Source organism: Poecilia reticulata, linkage group LG16 (genome assembly GCF_000633615.1).
Source record: "Poecilia reticulata strain Guanapo linkage group LG16, Guppy_female_1.0+MT, whole genome shotgun sequence".
In the NCBI taxonomy this organism is placed as follows: Eukaryota; Metazoa; Chordata; class Actinopteri; order Cyprinodontiformes; family Poeciliidae; genus Poecilia; species Poecilia reticulata.
In genome coordinates, this window is record NC_024346.1 from 28998037 (window position 1) to 29014707 (window position 16671).

Consider the following 16671-nt stretch of genomic DNA (forward strand, 5'->3'; position numbering starts at 1 on the left):
TTTGTGCTGGAGCTCCAAGCAGTGGAGCGGTTGCATGTGCACTTATCAACACTAACAGAAGAAGCTCGGTAGAGTTAAGATGGCGGCATGTGGGTGAGGAGGCAGGGATCCAAACTCTTGGTTTTTCGCAATTAAACGATTCCTATGAACGCACATACGTACAGTATTTGAAGGAATAACAGTTTCCACACCGTTCACGCATCTGTGTGTGATTTTGGACTGACTCCATGACATCTATTCACTTCGTTGTTCACCCGTTGCCGGGGACCGAGGATCAGCTCAATGACAGGTATTTTGTTGCAGTACACGAACAAGAACAAATTAAGTCACTATTTATGGGCTGGTTGCGTTGAAGTGCACTCTGCGTTGTGTTCGCCGCCGATGTTGATACTGTCATGTGTTTGCTTTTGGGTTTTAGCGATTAAAATATGAGCCCTTTGGGATGATAGAAGGCCCGGCATTTTGAGCAGTCCTCGTTAGCTAGCTGCTAACTGTGAAAGGCTAGCAGGACGTTTCTTGGTTCTTTGGACGGATTGGCTCGCACTCAAAGTTGAGATAGACAATGCGGGTTGGGGGATGGGGGGCAAGAGAGGGGAAATGTTGGACTTTTAACACAACCATTTTTAAAATGTTCACGCTTTTGGCATAAATTACGTCTATCCACTTGGGGCATGAGTATTAATTTGTTTTGTAGGCGTTCGGGGGATTATTATGATCAATGAAGTAGCTAACGCCTGCTAACTGTTGGTTAGCCACGAATGCTAGCTGGCTAGGTTTTCTCAGCCACGCGCATAACAAAGGCAAATATTCTTACTTCATAGTCTTTGGTTCATTTTTTTCCCCATCTTGTAACTTAGTTACACATTTTCTCACTAATATTTTAGGAAGAATTACTTCATCTTTTGTTGCTAACGTTGCGCACTCAGATGCATATCTAAAATCTGCGGCGAAGCAGAGCTAGCAACATTACATTTACATTAATCTTATCGACTTTATAACAGTAGAGAGCCCAGGGTTTCAAACTGCTCTTTCTTTATTTTTTGTAATCTGAACACAATCAAGTCGCATTTCTTTCAAATACTAGCTTCATTTTAAAGGCAAAGTTCCTCAATAACACAGTGCTGTTGCATATTCTGTCCTATGACTCTTACTACTTTATTTTTACATTCGTAAAAAAAAAAAAAGAAGTAATTAATCGCTAGTATTTGCGTTAAAGCGATCCTAGAATTTGGGCGAACTCTGTGTAGTTTGACTCAACATGTGATTTATGTTACATCTATTTATACTATCCTTCGAGATCGAACTGATTAATGAGCTGTTCCACTTAAAGACAAAGAGGTGAGAAGTCAGGGTTTTGGGGTTTTTTTTAACACAGTGACCTTGAGATTAAAGGCTAGATTAAAGCAGAGTTGCATTTTAACTGGGCTTCAGTCTGACAGGAAAGATCAGTTTACTCTGCCAGAGCAATCTTTGGTGAGAACCACCACAGAAGTATATTGGTGACATGGACCACTGGTTTCCTAAAGAGGGCATGGCAGTTCTATCCTGCGTGTCTGTCACCATGTGCTGTTAAGAGATCACCCCCCCCCCCTTTTCACTCCTCCAGTCTTTCTCATAGCTATCACTAAACTTCCGGTTGTCAAATCAAGTAGGTGGGCCTCCATCTGAAATAAGAAGGGCTTGGTCCAGCTGAGCTTTTTGTTGTAAACATCTGGTCCGACTTCCTCAGCTAGATGTCTTTTTATGACACGCTACTGCTTTGTTTTTACTGTCACTGTTGCAGAAGGTGGAGCTGAATACATCAAAGTGTAATCTCAATATCTCGATTGCAGAAGGCTGCGTGGACGCACCGTTTGGTGGGCTTCCTGCCCGTACCGCCTTCAAGTTTTATAGATTTTAATGACATAGGTGATGCAGCTTTGCTCTAGGGAATTTTCCACCAATCCGGTTCCAGCGTGTACAAAGTTGGTGGTTCTCTCCACTGGCCAGAGGAAAGAAGCTGTTTTCATGAGGAGCTGGGGGGTGGGCTCACGGGGAACCAATCAAAACTCCAGAGTTTGTGTTGCATTCCGAATCTAAAAACATAAAAGCAGTTCAACGAGAATAAAATGTGAGATTGGTGTCGGGATAAAAGAGGCAGGCTGTCTCTCATCTCAAAAAAGAAGAAAAAAAAAAGCCACTCATCCTGAAGTTTTAAGTAGGTCAGTTCGCCGCTGCGCTCACAGCTGATTTATTTTCCACTGAATTTATAAACGTTATTTCTGACTCGGTTCTCTTCAGAGTGGTGGGGTTTTTTTGGGTTTATTTTACCAGGTGGTTTCAATAAATACTGCTTAATAAGCTATGTTTAATTCCTATGTTCTAACAGCTGATCAGGATTGAGAGACGTTCACGAGCATCTCTGCTTGTATAAATTGGCATTAATAGATTAAGTTGGCAGGATCATAGCATCTATTTGCAGAATTGAAAAAGTCATTACCAGTAATCTTTTAATTTTTACCTTGCTCTTTTCTACAGTCACAATCCCACACAAAAAATTATTCTCTAATAATAAAACAGCATTATAGAGAAGAAAGGTTCAGAATTTCTTTATTGTCATTGTGCCAGAAATGTACAAAAATATAATCTCTGTAAGGTAGTGAAAATAAATAAGTGTATTTGAATAAATACGTGTATATAGTAGAAACAAACAAGCTGGTTGTTAAAAAAAAAGAAGTTGCAGCCACGCCTGAACAGTTCACAATAATTGCAATTGATTATATTATAAAACAAATGCTGCTGCTTTTATTGATGACCTCATCAAACCAGTTTGTGAAAATATAGCTGTGACTGTTTTGGGGGCTTTTCAGAGTTTAGTGAAAAACTCTGTGATAATCACATTAAACTGTGATTATCACATTGGAAAAACATGATAATTGTCTTTTTACATCCTGTACAGTTAATGTGTCATTTACAGAATGACTGGTTTGAGCCGTTTACTCCTGGATCCCTGCAGAAATTTGGGCTGATGCATGCTCATTGTACGCATTGCTTTGTGAGGGGTAAAACGGCCTTTTAATAATTTTATTTTACTTATGGCATAAGAAATTAATACCAACACACAGCTTGTAATTTGGAAGCATAAATCTGCATTTAATTTGTTGTATACTGATGTAGTTTTGAGTAATGTTCTTCAAAAAGCTGCTTCCTGCTGGACTGAAGTATTGTTATATTTGTGTGGATCCATTTAAAAGACGCGCAAGTTTGCAAGTAAAACTGAAGTAAAACACAAATTCTGCCTTTCATTAATCGAAGTGTTTTGGTGTGTCTGAGATGACTGACTGTATAAAGCTGCCTTCCAGGAAGATTAGGAGGATTGTTGTGGCTCACCTGAAAAGAACTGCTCAAACATCTGGATGGGTGGACTTTGGAAAAAAAAAAAAACAGTAAATATCATTTCCTTAATACTCTTAGATTCCAAATGACCCTAAACAGATCAACACTTGCTGGTACTTGAGTTGTGATGTTATCGAAGTTGGAGGTCTTGATGACTCTGCGTTTACATTTCTGGTTTCCATCTTGTTGAACATTGTGGCTAAGAAATGAAATATTTCTGCTGCCTTATTGCCATGATTACACATCGGTTTTGGGTTTTTCATTACACTGGTCAACAGCCAAAAAAAAATTGTCTGGGGTTTTTCAACTGTTTTAGGGTCATTTTGATGTGCTGAATCCAAAAATCCAATTGGTTTTGCTCAATCAGATCAACTTTCTGAACTATGGATGCAACATGAGCATCAAAATGCATTACTTGTTTCCACATATGGATTGGTTTCTTGAGAATCTGGGATCAATGAGTGATGAGCAGGAGGAGAGATTCAAGTGTGTAACATTTAATTAATACGCTCTGTTGGAACACAATTTTTTTTCTCTGAAACCTTTTTTGGATGAGAAATATTAACAGAAATTAACTGATGTCACAAAAATGTCATCGATTTAGTCAGAAGATCGGATTTCTCTCAATCAAATTAGAAGAAAAACCTGACCTGATGGAGCAAAACGGACGTCGGTTTTGGATTCAGCGCTGCAAAATAGTCCTAGTTCAGTTGAAAAATCATGGACAACTTTCAAAAAATATTCTTTTATAACCCAGTGTTATAGTTTAGTTTTATTTTGTTACATCTACAACTTCAGTATGTTTTAGCTCGTTTTACAAATGGGCCATATAGTTCCAGTTAGTCCTAGTTTTCCCCATTAACTGCTGTTTTTATTTATTTCCGTTAACGACAAATGTTTACTCAGTTTCAGTTTCCGTTGTCTTGTTTTAGTAACAACCTCGCCACAGATAACGTAGGAAGTTAGGACGGCTCAGAGTGCATCGACTGTTGGCTAATATATTCCACGTGTAATGAACATGAATTTTTCACGCTAATGTAATATTTAGCCAGTTGGACAGTCTCACCACAGCAGATGCTCCATGCCGGACTCTAACGACATTGCCCGAAACGTTAAAAGGTCACAGAGTGACGGAAGCTCAGATGAGAACAAGAGGAAATGAAAACAGACGCATATAACAACTCATATTGCAATATTTACCAATATTATCCCCACTGGAAGATTTTCTAATATCACTCAACCCGTCATGTTCTGGAGTCTCATATGAAACAGAAAATGTTAGCTTTTGCTTTGGGGAAAAAAACGTGACTTAAAAATTCTTCAACAGATTTGACTCGGTTTGGTTTGCACTTTATTAGGAGCTGCATGTGTGAACGTGACACTTTGTATTTTTATCCCTCCGCAACAGAAACTTGAATCCAACCTGTGAAAAGCTGATATGTACCTCATGTTTGTCGCTTTGGAGGAAGTGAGGGAACTAAGCTGCTGTTCTCTGAAGGCTACTTCATGCAGAGCTGCAACAAGCACAAGTCACCTCGACCTCAGAGTGAAAGGAAAGGACGGTCAAAACCAGGGAATCTGTTGAGTCTTTGTAGAAACGGGCAGTTATGTTTTCCAAGAATCTTTTTCCTTGACAATTTTAGTTGCGAGCTTCTTTCAGAAAACACTTAAAATTGTGACATAGAAACCTTTTTGTCATTTCTGTCTGTTTTCTGAAAGAACAACATTCCAATCCAGCATCATAATCTGGTGTTGTAATCTGAGTAATATGTTGGTGCTACAAGGGTCTGACATGATAACAAATTTTACTGGGTGATAAATTGTCCCACAAGCAATTGCTATAAATGATAATTTTGTTTGGAGACCATTTCCAAGTAATGTAGCAGTAATGGCATAATAATGGAAGAACACATTCCCAAAACTCGATAAACTTTAAATTCTAATGAGCATTTAACACTGGAACTGGAAGACATTTTAAATGTCCAAAATAAATAAAACAACAACAAATAAAATGAATCTTGAAGTCTCTGTAAACACAATTGTCCTTCGTAAAAAGGGGCTAGATGAGACTAAAAAATCTTTTCAAAGCTTTTATTGTCCAGTTTTTGGTAGAAAAAAGAACCAATAAAATCTTGCATATGGAAAGTATTGAGCTTGTTTTAATTCATCATGCCATTAATTGATTTATTGCTTAGTTTGACAGGCTAGCACTTTTGTTTTAGAAGTGTTTTGGTAATGTTGAACTTCGCATGATATCAGGTGTATTTTGCCAATGTTTTCCATACAGCGTTTTTCATAATTATATTTCTATTACTCTCTGTTGGCATTTGTATCTTGTTGAACTTGATCTGAATTGATGTGAGCATCCATCCACCATGGCAATTACTCAGAGTAATTGCTAAATTTGGATTTCAGCTGCTAGAGATAATAATAATAATAATAAATTAAAAAACTTGGATTTTTTTTTTGTTTGTTTTTGAAGCATCACTACTGTGCTCTTATTTTGTAAAGTCAGCTGTCTGATGTGCACTTCCACCTGTTTTGAAGGCTGAACCCCAGACAATTGTTTGTCGTTTGTCAAATCAGTGAAACTAAAGATGGCGGAGTACGGATGATTTTTACAGGTTTTTAAACCTGGAAAAAATTGTCTGGGAAACGATCAAAATCATAACCGCATGACCGAAAACAACAACAACAACCACAACTACAACAAAAAAAAAAACAAAGAAAAACAAATGTCTTGTGTAGGAATGCTTCAAATTTTAAGATAAAAATACATTCATTGTTTAAATACTAAAATGATTAGGAAAAAGTTTATATGCACCGTTGCCACCAGGGTAGTTCTACCTGAACGTGTGTGCGTGTCAAGAGATTTTCTTCAAGTACCTTGTAGATGCCAAATATTTCCATATGGAATTTCGAGGTGAAAAAGACATCGAGAAAGAAGTTATAAACTCCTCAAATAAACATTCCTCAAAACCCGTCCGTAGCGGAAACTGTAAACATTCCAGCGCAAGAATGTGTAAACGTTAATAAGAGCAAAGAGTGAAGCAGTTGCTCCTTTTTCATACTTGATCTTCATAATCCTGTTTCCCTGTCGGATATTATTCTAGTGTGTCCTTTTAATACTTTGCTATTTATATATTGTTTCTGTCATAGAAAATGGTTTATTTTTACTGGTCTGTTGCTTCTCTGGAGCTTTGCAGTTTTATTTAAGAAGAGAGATTGAGATGCTTTCGATTTATTGGGGGGATAATGAGTGTGAGGTCACCAACAGCAGAGCTACTAAAAGTCTTCATGGATCTAATAACAACTCTCCTGACAATTTGAAGTTCATGAAGCTGACAGGAAGTGTAAAAAAAGAAAGGGGGAGGATATTTATCAGGACAAGATGGTAAAGAAAGCCATGGCTTGTTATCCTGGGCAGAGTGGAGTGGACAGGGTTTAACTGCAGAAAGAAGAGCAGCTATTTGCTTCCACTTCTTTAATAATAACATAAACATGTCAGCTGAGCCCTTCATCAGCCTGCAGCTGGTAAAACAATGTGGTAGATCAGGATATGACTAAAGGTTGCACACATTTGTCGAACTCCAAGGAAGGACAACTTCTTTTTTTTGTCTCATTTATTTTCTGAACATTATTATTATTATTTTTTATTTTAGTTTGCTTTGTGTTGATATGTTTTGTTTGTTCCGTCCAGGCTTCGGGAAGTCTCAGAGAAACTCAACAAATACAGCTACAACAGGTGAGTTGAGTCGGATTTCAATTTAGAGATGCAAAGATCTGATAATATCTGCATCTGTTCACTCTAATTCTATGTTTTATGCTCGGAGCAATGCCATGTTTTATTATTTATTACAGTTTATCTAGAATTCCTAATTGCACTTTCTAAACCATTTAAAAGGTTTGTTGCAGTTTATTTATTTTTTTCATGTTTGACCAAAGTGGTCAACCTTTTGTTTTTTTGTTAGTTCCTTTATCCTTATTTTTTATTTTTTTACATTGACTGTTATGCTTCTAATTACACTGACTGTACAAATTAAAGTTGTTTTTTTTTGCCACACTTGACCAAGGTATTGTGAAACTACTTGATATATTTCAGTTTTCTGTACTGGTACAGAGTACAAAACGTAATTCAGTACCTTTTTTTTTTTTTTACTGAATTACAAATGTGTAATTTTAAATGTACTGAATTATAAATATGTAATTCAGGACATTTATGTCTGTTTTGGTTTTTTTTTACTTTAAAAGAAGCGTTTTAAATCAATTCAGCTGTTTTTCTGCATCAGATCGGTTTCTGCCGATGCTAAACCTAAACCTGGAAATGAAAAAGCGGATCAATACATACCTATTTAAACAGATACCATTTCCTTCTAAACCAGAACGTGTCGCCGACAACACGACCAAATTTGCAGTACCGTAATTCTGCCACACTCAGCGCTATCTGAAAAATTCCAACCGTTTCTGAAAGGGGAGATGTTGCACTTTCCAGCCAATATTGGGTTATTACGGTAATTTCACAGCTGCAGCTGCAGAGAATGAAATTAATCCGGGGGGCGCTCGTTTAATAGACGGTAAATTGCGAAAATAACGTGTTGGATATTGAAAGTTCCAGTTGTTATGGATAAATGGGTAAATATATTATCTCACAGGACATTTAAAGAACTACTTACAATTAAAATAAGGAAGAAATATATAGGCAGACATTTGAAACTTAGGTTAAATAGGTTTGGATAGGGAACATTATTCCTTTGATTTTTAATTTTTTTTTTTTTTTTGCTCATTGCAGTCATCCGCATCTTAGTCTGCTGGAGCAGGCCACCCTAAAGCAGTGTGTTGTTGGTCCGAACCACGCCGGGTTTCTCCTGGAGGTAAGTCTAGAAGACGGACTTCCCATTGGCATTTGGCAAATATTTGGTTTGTGGTTTCAATTGAGCTTTGCAAATATGTTTAAGTAACGTCTGTACTGTTCCTTTAGTCAGACTAGAAGACTGTTTAATTGCCTTTTGCATAAGATGCAGTAAATGCTTGATAAATGTCGGTAAATGTTTTAAATGAGTGACCTTTACAGCTTTAAGTGTGCAGCACTGAGAGTCCTTAATGTGTTTTAGGATGGACGGGTTTGCAGAATCAGCTTTGCTGTTCAGCCCGATCGCCTGGAGCTCAGCAAACCGGATGGCAGCGATGGGTGAGAGACTTTGTTAGGTTCTGTCCTGGAGATGATTTTATATATATATATATATATATATATATATATTATAATATTAATTTCATGTTTCTTCAATATGTTAATTTTGTAGTTTCTGTTGTAGAATTAAACCTTTTTGCTTGGATGATTTCCATCTAGCAGATAAATAGCCATTTCATTTAGAGCTGTATGTTGAAGCTATCGGTTAGCATCTTTTTAAATAATATTAAGCTTTTCTGAGAGTGTTTATTTTGAAGTATTTTTTTCTCGAATTTTTGAATTATTATTATTTTTTTACTAGCTGCTGCCTTTTGGGTTGACTGGTTATGCATTTGGCTGAATGTCTGCTACTGATGTCCTGCCAACAGAATATTTATTGGTTATTTCTTTTGAATCAGTTGGTTTTAAACTGTCACAACCTTTCTATGTTGCACACTTGGGGTCTTGTGGGAAAGGTGGAAGGACAAAACATGACTGGGTGTCTTTGGCAGGTTGGCCTGCCTGATTTCTTCCGTAATTTAATATCTTTTATAAAAGTTTAATAAATACAGTCAGGATCTTAAAATCTAGTACAAAAGTGCCTTTTCTCTGTACAATTTGATTCTTTACTCATTTTCTATAAATTGCCAAGTAGCCTTAAAAAAATCTTTTTGTTTAATTAGCAATTTAGTCTTCTTGCTACTACAAAACAAAATGTAGAGTAGTAAAAAAATTTTTTAGAGCAAATGATTGAAGCAGATTATGATTCATCATAAAATAGGAGAAAGCAATTGCAGCCCCAAAACCCAAGAACTTTTTTACAAAAGAAAAGTCTTGAAAGAGGAACGAGTTGCAGACAATTCTGATTCCCAAGGGTGTTGCCATGCTGGCCTCCAAAAATACCCCTCCTGTTTTCCAGAGTAATAAAATAATCCTGGGCTAACCTTACCATCAGCTGACCCAGGATTGCAAAGAAAATATATATAATAATAAAAAAACACAAAACAACCTTTTATCGGTCCTACTGGGACTGCTGTAGGTTTGTAACTCGTCTCCCATCTTTTGTTTCCAGTTCAAAGTTGAGCAGTGGTTCAGGGACAGGAAGGAGCTCCAGGCCAGGCAGGACCAGTGATCCACCCTGGTTCCTGTCTGGTTCTGACACACTGGGCAGACTGGCAGGCAACACCCTTGGGTAAGTTCTGGCAGGGCTGGCAGACATATGGTCCTGTGAAAGGTTGGTGCTTGGAGGACAGCAGCGGGTTAGGGGTGTGTTTTCTGTCTGCTTCGGTGCTCTACACTCCGCAGAGGGAGGCGGAATCGAGAAATGTGTCCCAATAATAACAGCTTGTAAATAAAACAGTAGCTTTTCTCTTTTTTTTATTTTTTATTAAAGATAACCATCTCTTTCCTCAATATTTTGGTTTTCCTCCTGACATGTTTGTTCCACACAGAATTCAGAATTACCTTCTAAAATGCAAGCAACTCGTTATTTGAACTATCATAATAAATGTGCTCTAGGGCTGAAACGATTAATCGAATTAGTCTGATTAATTGACCATTGAAATAATCTGCAACTAATTTAATGAACGATTAAACGTCAACTTTAAAATACACAAACTAAAATTCGCCATTTACTGAAAGAACTATGTGTCAAAGCTGTATCTAAACCAAAACTTTACAAGAATATATACATTTTACATTTAAGATAAAAACTAAATGAATAAAAAAAAATCCTCTATCTGTATGGATAAAACTTGAAGAGCTCCGTGTAGGACTTCGTAAGTGGCAGTTTTGCTTCACCTGTATTCAAATTTAGTTAAAATCTATTATCACCTTCTAAGGTCAAATTATTAATGAAAAAATTATTAACAGATCAGCTGGTGCATCCTTTGCTACAAATAATGAAATGTGCAGGAAAAGAATGCTGTTATTGTAGTTTAAGCAATAACATTTTCTTATTTAAAAATGATTTTTCATTATTTTCTTATTAGCATCTTTTAATATATTTCTGTGTTGTATAACAAAGGCTGAAGTGGTTAAATGAAAAAACTGCAGAATGTGCCAATTTTCTAAAAATCACATTAATCGATGGACTCTTATTAGTTGCAGCCCGATATATGACTGTCCTCATCTAACAGGCAAAATCTTTGAGCTCAGAATAAGACCCGATTGTAATAATAAAAAAAAATTGAGTTGTCAGAATAATCAATAGAATAATTGATTACTAATACCATTTTATTGTTTGTTTTTGGATTGTAGTAGAGGTTTATTTTAGTGATTCCTATTTAGAATAAAAGGTGTAGAAGTACATTTGTTTTTCTTCTTACTCTGTTTTGCTCATCTAAAAAAATCCAACACAAATGTGGATGTAATGCTGTTGTAGCCCGATGTGTGATTTGCATCTGTTCTAAGTTCCTGGCTGCTGTTTCTGACTGTTTCCCGCTGTGTGTGTAACAGGAGTCGCTGGAGCTCCGGGGTGAACGGAGGCAGCGGAGGAGGTGGGAGCGGAGGAGGAGCAGGAGGCGGTGGCGGAGCAGGAGGCGGTAGCAGCAGTGGAGGCGGAGGAGGAGGGAGTGGAGGAGGAGGCGGCGGCGGTGGAGGTGGGAGTACGTCAGGCAGGTCATCAACGGCGGCTCGCGATTCCCGCCGCCAGACCAGAGTGATCCGCACGGGAAGGGACCGTGGCTCTGGGCTTCTTGGCAGCCAGCCACAGCCAGTCATCCCAGCATCAGTCATTCCAGAAGAGCTCATTACGCAGGTATGGCTGTTTCTTTAGCAATGTATTTTGTTTGAATTAACTATGCATATTTTGTAATAAACCCGTGCTTTCCTCTAGGCCCAGGTTGTCCTACAGGGGAAGTCAAGAAGCGTCATCATCAGGGAACTCCAACGGACTAACCTTGACGTTAACCTCGCTGTCAATAACTTGCTGAGTCGTGATGACGAAGATGGAGACGATGGCGACGACACAGCCAGCGAGTCCTATCTCCCAGGAGGTGGGAACACATTCGGCCAATTATTCCTCAGCGTCAGAAATGCATTTGTAACTAATCGTGATCAATTATGATCAATTTAATTAATCCTGATTAATCAAGATTAATTGTGATTAATTTGATTATTGCCATTAATCATGATCAATTTGATTATTGTGAATAATTTTCAGAGCACTAATAAAGCCAAAACTGTAAAAAATATATATGTATCTGCATTTAAGATTAAAGGACTTATATTTTAGCCAAAGCTCCTCAAGTCTTGGTGTTTTAGCTTTACCTGGTTCAAATTTGCTAAATGAATGGTATGTCATTGCATTTTAGAAAAACGTTTGTTTAAAAACGAAATTGAACCCCCCCGCCCCAATATATTTTATTGAATTTTCTCTTTTAGGACATAACAAACTTACAAACAACAGACTTAACATTGGAAACATGTACTTATACACACTTACATTCACTGGAATTGAATCATTTATTTGCATCTTTTAATGTATTTCTAATAATGTATAGACAAGGTTTAAGTGGATAAATGAAAATTCTGCAGATTGCGGCAATTTTTTTTATTCAACTAATTGTCAAAACTATTATTAAAATAATTGTTTGTTGTAGCCCTATTTGTAACATTCCATTATTACTGCTCATAAGAATGTGGTGGTTTTAGTTATGATGATTGAAATGCTGCTACTTTTACAGAGATCCTTAAACACGGATCTTTTTCTTGTTTTTTTTCACGCAGAAGACTTGATGTCCCTGTTGGACGCGGACATCCACTCGGCTCATCCCAGCGTCATCATCGACGCCGATGCCATGTTCTCCGAGGACATTAGCTACTTCGGCTACCCATCTTTCAGACGCTCCTCGCTGTCACGGCTGGGATCCTCCAGAGGTAACGCAGCCGCTCACTAATGACTAATCACAGGAAGGCTTTGGTGGCAGCACTGGTGATGGCTGGTTTCTGTCGGGGTGGCTTCAAAATCTTTAAACAATAAGCAGGTTTTTCCCCATCTTAAATCAAAATGAAACCCTCGAGTTTTGCAGGTGTATGGAAATGTTCTTTAAAGATATAGATGTGATTTGTAACGTTACTGGTTAACAGAAATGCATTGAAAAATTGGAATTTGACAATTTTCAGCTTGTTTGGTCTTGATTAGGTGGTAGGAATCTTTCATGTCCGATCCTTTTCCATTCAGTTAATGCAGCATACCTAACAGTCTTCAGTGCAGATGTGGTTATAGACTGAAGAAGGCGCAGTTTGGGTTAGAAAGGAGGTTAAAACTCTAGTCAGAGAAGTAGGAAGCTATTTGGAATAAAGCTGTGTTTTCTGTGACGTCGTGACATTTTTATTATTCACTTAGGTTACAAGAAAGCCAGAATGTGCAAGACTTTATAAGAGAGTCGTACAGCAAAGCTGCAAGATCTTTCTTTAGAAAACATGCTGGTTTTGAAAAGGTTGATGTCTTTTTTCAATTAGCGTTAGCATAAGGTCTAGATTTTCTAAGATGGATATCTGTAACTCCAGTGCTAAATTCAGGTGAGATACTGAAGGCGATTTAATTTAAAATATGAACTCTAGATCATTTATTCGTTTTTAAATATTAGTAAACTCCTGTCTTCCAGGCTCTCTCATTCTAATTGTGATTATTAGCTGTTGCCCAAGGCAAGAATGTGTTAAAAGTATGATGAATGCTGGTCTATCTTATATTATAGATTTTACAGACAAATTGTATTGGCCTAAAATTGATATCAAACTTTAAAGAAACATGAGACTAGAAAATGGCCTCTACATTCTGATAGGAACGCGTCTACCAAATACTACAAAGAAAACTTGCCTGAATGTTTGTTTGCATATTTTTCTTGATTCAGTTTGTTTAGGTGAATATAAATGCTACATGTTTGGTGTTGTGTGCTGCATGGCTGTAGTAAATACTATGAGCTCTCTGAGAAAGGCCCGCCAGGCCCACATGTCTTAACGGGGACCCTATTAGACAGTTAATTTTTTTTCTTTACAAAAAAAAGCCCACTTTCAGTCCATATGCATGCTTTCTTTCGCTCTTTCTCTCTTTCTCTTCACTTCCTGTTGGCTCACTCTTTAACACAGGAGCGTGCAGAGTGACTCACCCTTCGTATATTTTCGATTTTCCGCTCAATCCTTCCATGATTGCAACTGATTGATTTGCACTACATTGATTCTAAGCAGTATTTCTCTCTATTCTTAAAAACTTTAATTTATTTTTTTCGACGGGTCTTTCCCAGAGAGTGGCTTACTTCTATCCCACTGGTGTGACCTTATTGCATACCAGTTCTCCTTCTTCCCTTAGAGCGTGACTCAGAGCTGTTGCGCGAGCGTGAGTCTGTGCTGAGGTTACGAGAGCGCCGGTGGCTCGATGGGGCGACGTTTGACACGGAGCGAGGTTCGACGAGCCGCGAGGGCGAGCCCAGCCTCGACAAGAAGAGCATCCCCGTCCAGAGCCCCGTCTCGCTGGGAGAGGAGCTGCAGTGGTGGCCCGACAAGGTAAGACAAAAATCAAAGAGTGCTTTTAAAAATAAAGATGCTCAACTGTTTGTGATGAAGATTTCTTGCTCGTGAAGCAGATACTGCTTATACAGTCTAATACTTTGTTTTAAACTTTTGATTTATCACCCGTGTTGTATCCACTTTTTCTGTCTTTTACTCAGTGATATTGAAGACCACTCCAAACAATGTTTCCAAACAATTTTTCTTGATCAAAATTTTACAAGAAAGTAGGTAAATGATTATTTTAGTGGTCGATTATTCTGACGATTAAGCGGTTAGGAAAAAAAAAAGAATTGGGTATTTTCTGCAGATTTTTCATTTAACCACTTAAACCTATTAAAATGCATACCAATTTAAAATACATACAAATGCAAATATGCAAGTCAATTTCTCTTTTTAAATAAAAATATTTTTCCTAAATAATAAAAATTTTCTTATTTAAAAACGTGTAGTTTCCTACAGCTACAGCAATGAATGCATCTGCAGTAAAAACAAAAAACTTCTAAAAACAATGTGAAAAGTTCAGTACTTTCTGCTTGACTTGTAATCATTACATTGTAGAGCTCATCTGTTGATTGTCATTTATTTATTTATTTATTTATTTCAATTAATTGGAGGTGCCTAATTGAAGACTTAAAAAAAAAAATTTACCAGGTGAAGCTAAAAGTATCATACTTGGGAGTTCGGAGCATAAACAATTAATCGATTACTAAATTTGATTAATCATTATTTATCCCATTAATCCAAGTAATAATTTTCATCCCTACAAGAAAATTAAGAAATCCTGGCTGAAAACTTTGAGCTGGATGTGTCACCAGGAACCAACAAGCAACCAAAGTCACATGAAGCAGATCAGATTTTAGTTCTGCCGACACATCACTGAGTTTAAGACCGAAATATCACATCAGAATAGAACCCCATGGTTTTACAGATTTGTCAGTGATTTTCTGTTTTAAGGTCTGATAGGAAAAATAATTATTTTATTTCTTCATCCTCTGAATTGATCGCAAGCAAAATATCTACTCATGTTGGATGGAAGTTTTGCTTTTGACTGTCAATGATTGTCAAAAATGTCAAAACAATGATTGTGAATGTTTGAATGTCTCATTTAACTGAATAAATAATGAAAACTGAAGTTTCCTTTAACATCATCTATAGCTATATGGGGCTGAAATGACACGTATCTCATTTGTGATCTTCACGCTACATTGACTTGTGATTGTTGTTTAAGAGTTAGTTGTATTAGATCCGAGCTGCTCAGTGTTCCCCTGAGTTCTAGAGCCTCACGGCGCCCATAGCGGTCCACCTTCCTCTCTCAACAACCCGTTTCTGCTGACTGTGTATTTGGAAAAAAACTTTTCTATAACCAAAGGGAAAACGGAACAACACTATCACCGTTTTAACAATAAAATTAAAACAAAAATGCATAAATTGATCTAATGGGTTTTACTTGAAAATGGAAGAGCAACAATTACTACATAGTTGCTGCTTAAATAATCTAATCTATTGATTATTATTACATTAACAATGCCCAGAGCTGAAACGTTTAATTGGCTTAGTCGTGATTAATTGATTATTGAAATATGTATCTAATTTAGTAACCAATTAATTATTACCTGGAGTGCACAGACTCAAAAATGTCAATTTGCTGAAAGAACATGTTGAATTTAAGATGAGAAAAAACATTCTTTGTCTATAAAAATGTTTGAGTGTACCAATTTTTTAAAATCCAGTTAATTGATTAATTATCAGAATAATTGATAGATTAGTTTTTTACCAGCCACTCAGACATTTCACCAGCCACTGTTGTTTTTTTTTTCTCTTTCGATTACAAACGTCACCAATATAAGCAAATTGTTTAAAATATATCATTTATTCTTAACTCTCAGTGGGTAAAGTTTGTGAGGTAATTAACAAATCGGTTGTAACTCTAACGTCTGACATTTAATAATCTGGTACCTAAAGTTTGTCTGAGTGTTGAGTTTAGATGTAAAGTTTAAATCAGTTTGTTGTTTCAATGAGTTATCAGATTTTTTTAAAAATTGAAGATACTTAGAAAAATCAAGAATTAAATATTACTGAAGTCACAAGTTGTGATTAAACCGCGTATACTAAAAAACAAAAAAGAGCAGGTTTTAAGATATTTATTTTAAAAAAATCTTATATTGTTGACTTTGTCAGTATGCTCTTTATAGATAAATGTGGCAACTCTAAACTATACGTTTTGTTACCTAGCCTGCACTCTGTAGCGTAACACACCTGGTAATGTAGCCCGTTGCCGTGCCAACTGCACGTTCTTGATAACGGTAATGGACAACGTTCCTTTAGTTTTAATGCCTTGGCTTTTAGGGGAAATGCTGCTGCTGCTTGTCACTGAACAAGCTTGTTTTTTATGTCTTGTAGCTCCAAGAAGATTGTCTCTTTTTCAGTTTATGAGTCCTTATTTCCCTTCACCTCTCATCTTCCTTCCAGGATGGTGTGAAGTTTGTGAGCATTGGAGCTTTGTTCTCAGAGCTGGTGGCGGTGAGCTCCAAAGGAGAGCTTTATCAGTGGAAGTGGAGCGAACCTGAACCGTACAGGAATACACAGGTGGACGACACACCTGCATGAAAGACACTTTA

At 37.0% G+C, this 16671-nt stretch overlaps 1 protein-coding gene across 8 annotated transcripts in view; it reads left to right on the forward strand.

Moving 5' to 3' along the window:
• Positions 1-16671, forward strand: part of ubr5 (ubiquitin protein ligase E3 component n-recognin 5) — a 46491-nt gene continuing 29820 nt past the window's right edge. For 4 of the 8 annotated variants that reach the window (XM_017309575.1, XM_008431778.2, XM_017309578.1 and 1 more), the window contains exons 1-10: positions 1-289; positions 7076-7120; positions 8165-8246; positions 8487-8563; positions 9615-9734; positions 11000-11300; positions 11379-11538; positions 12272-12421; positions 13836-14047; positions 16523-16639. In XM_017309575.1, coding sequence (XP_017165064.1) covers positions 228-289; positions 7076-7120; positions 8165-8246; positions 8487-8563; positions 9615-9734; positions 11000-11300; positions 11379-11538; positions 12272-12421; positions 13836-14047; positions 16523-16639 — 1326 coding nt within the window. In that variant the 5' untranslated portion in view covers positions 1-227. The remainder of the gene's footprint in view (positions 290-7075; positions 7121-8164; positions 8247-8486; positions 8564-9614; positions 9735-10999; positions 11301-11378; positions 11539-12271; positions 12422-13835; positions 14048-16522; positions 16640-16671) is intronic. The other 4 variants (XM_008431777.2, XM_017309577.1, XM_017309576.1 and 1 more) reach the window with 3 other exon arrangements.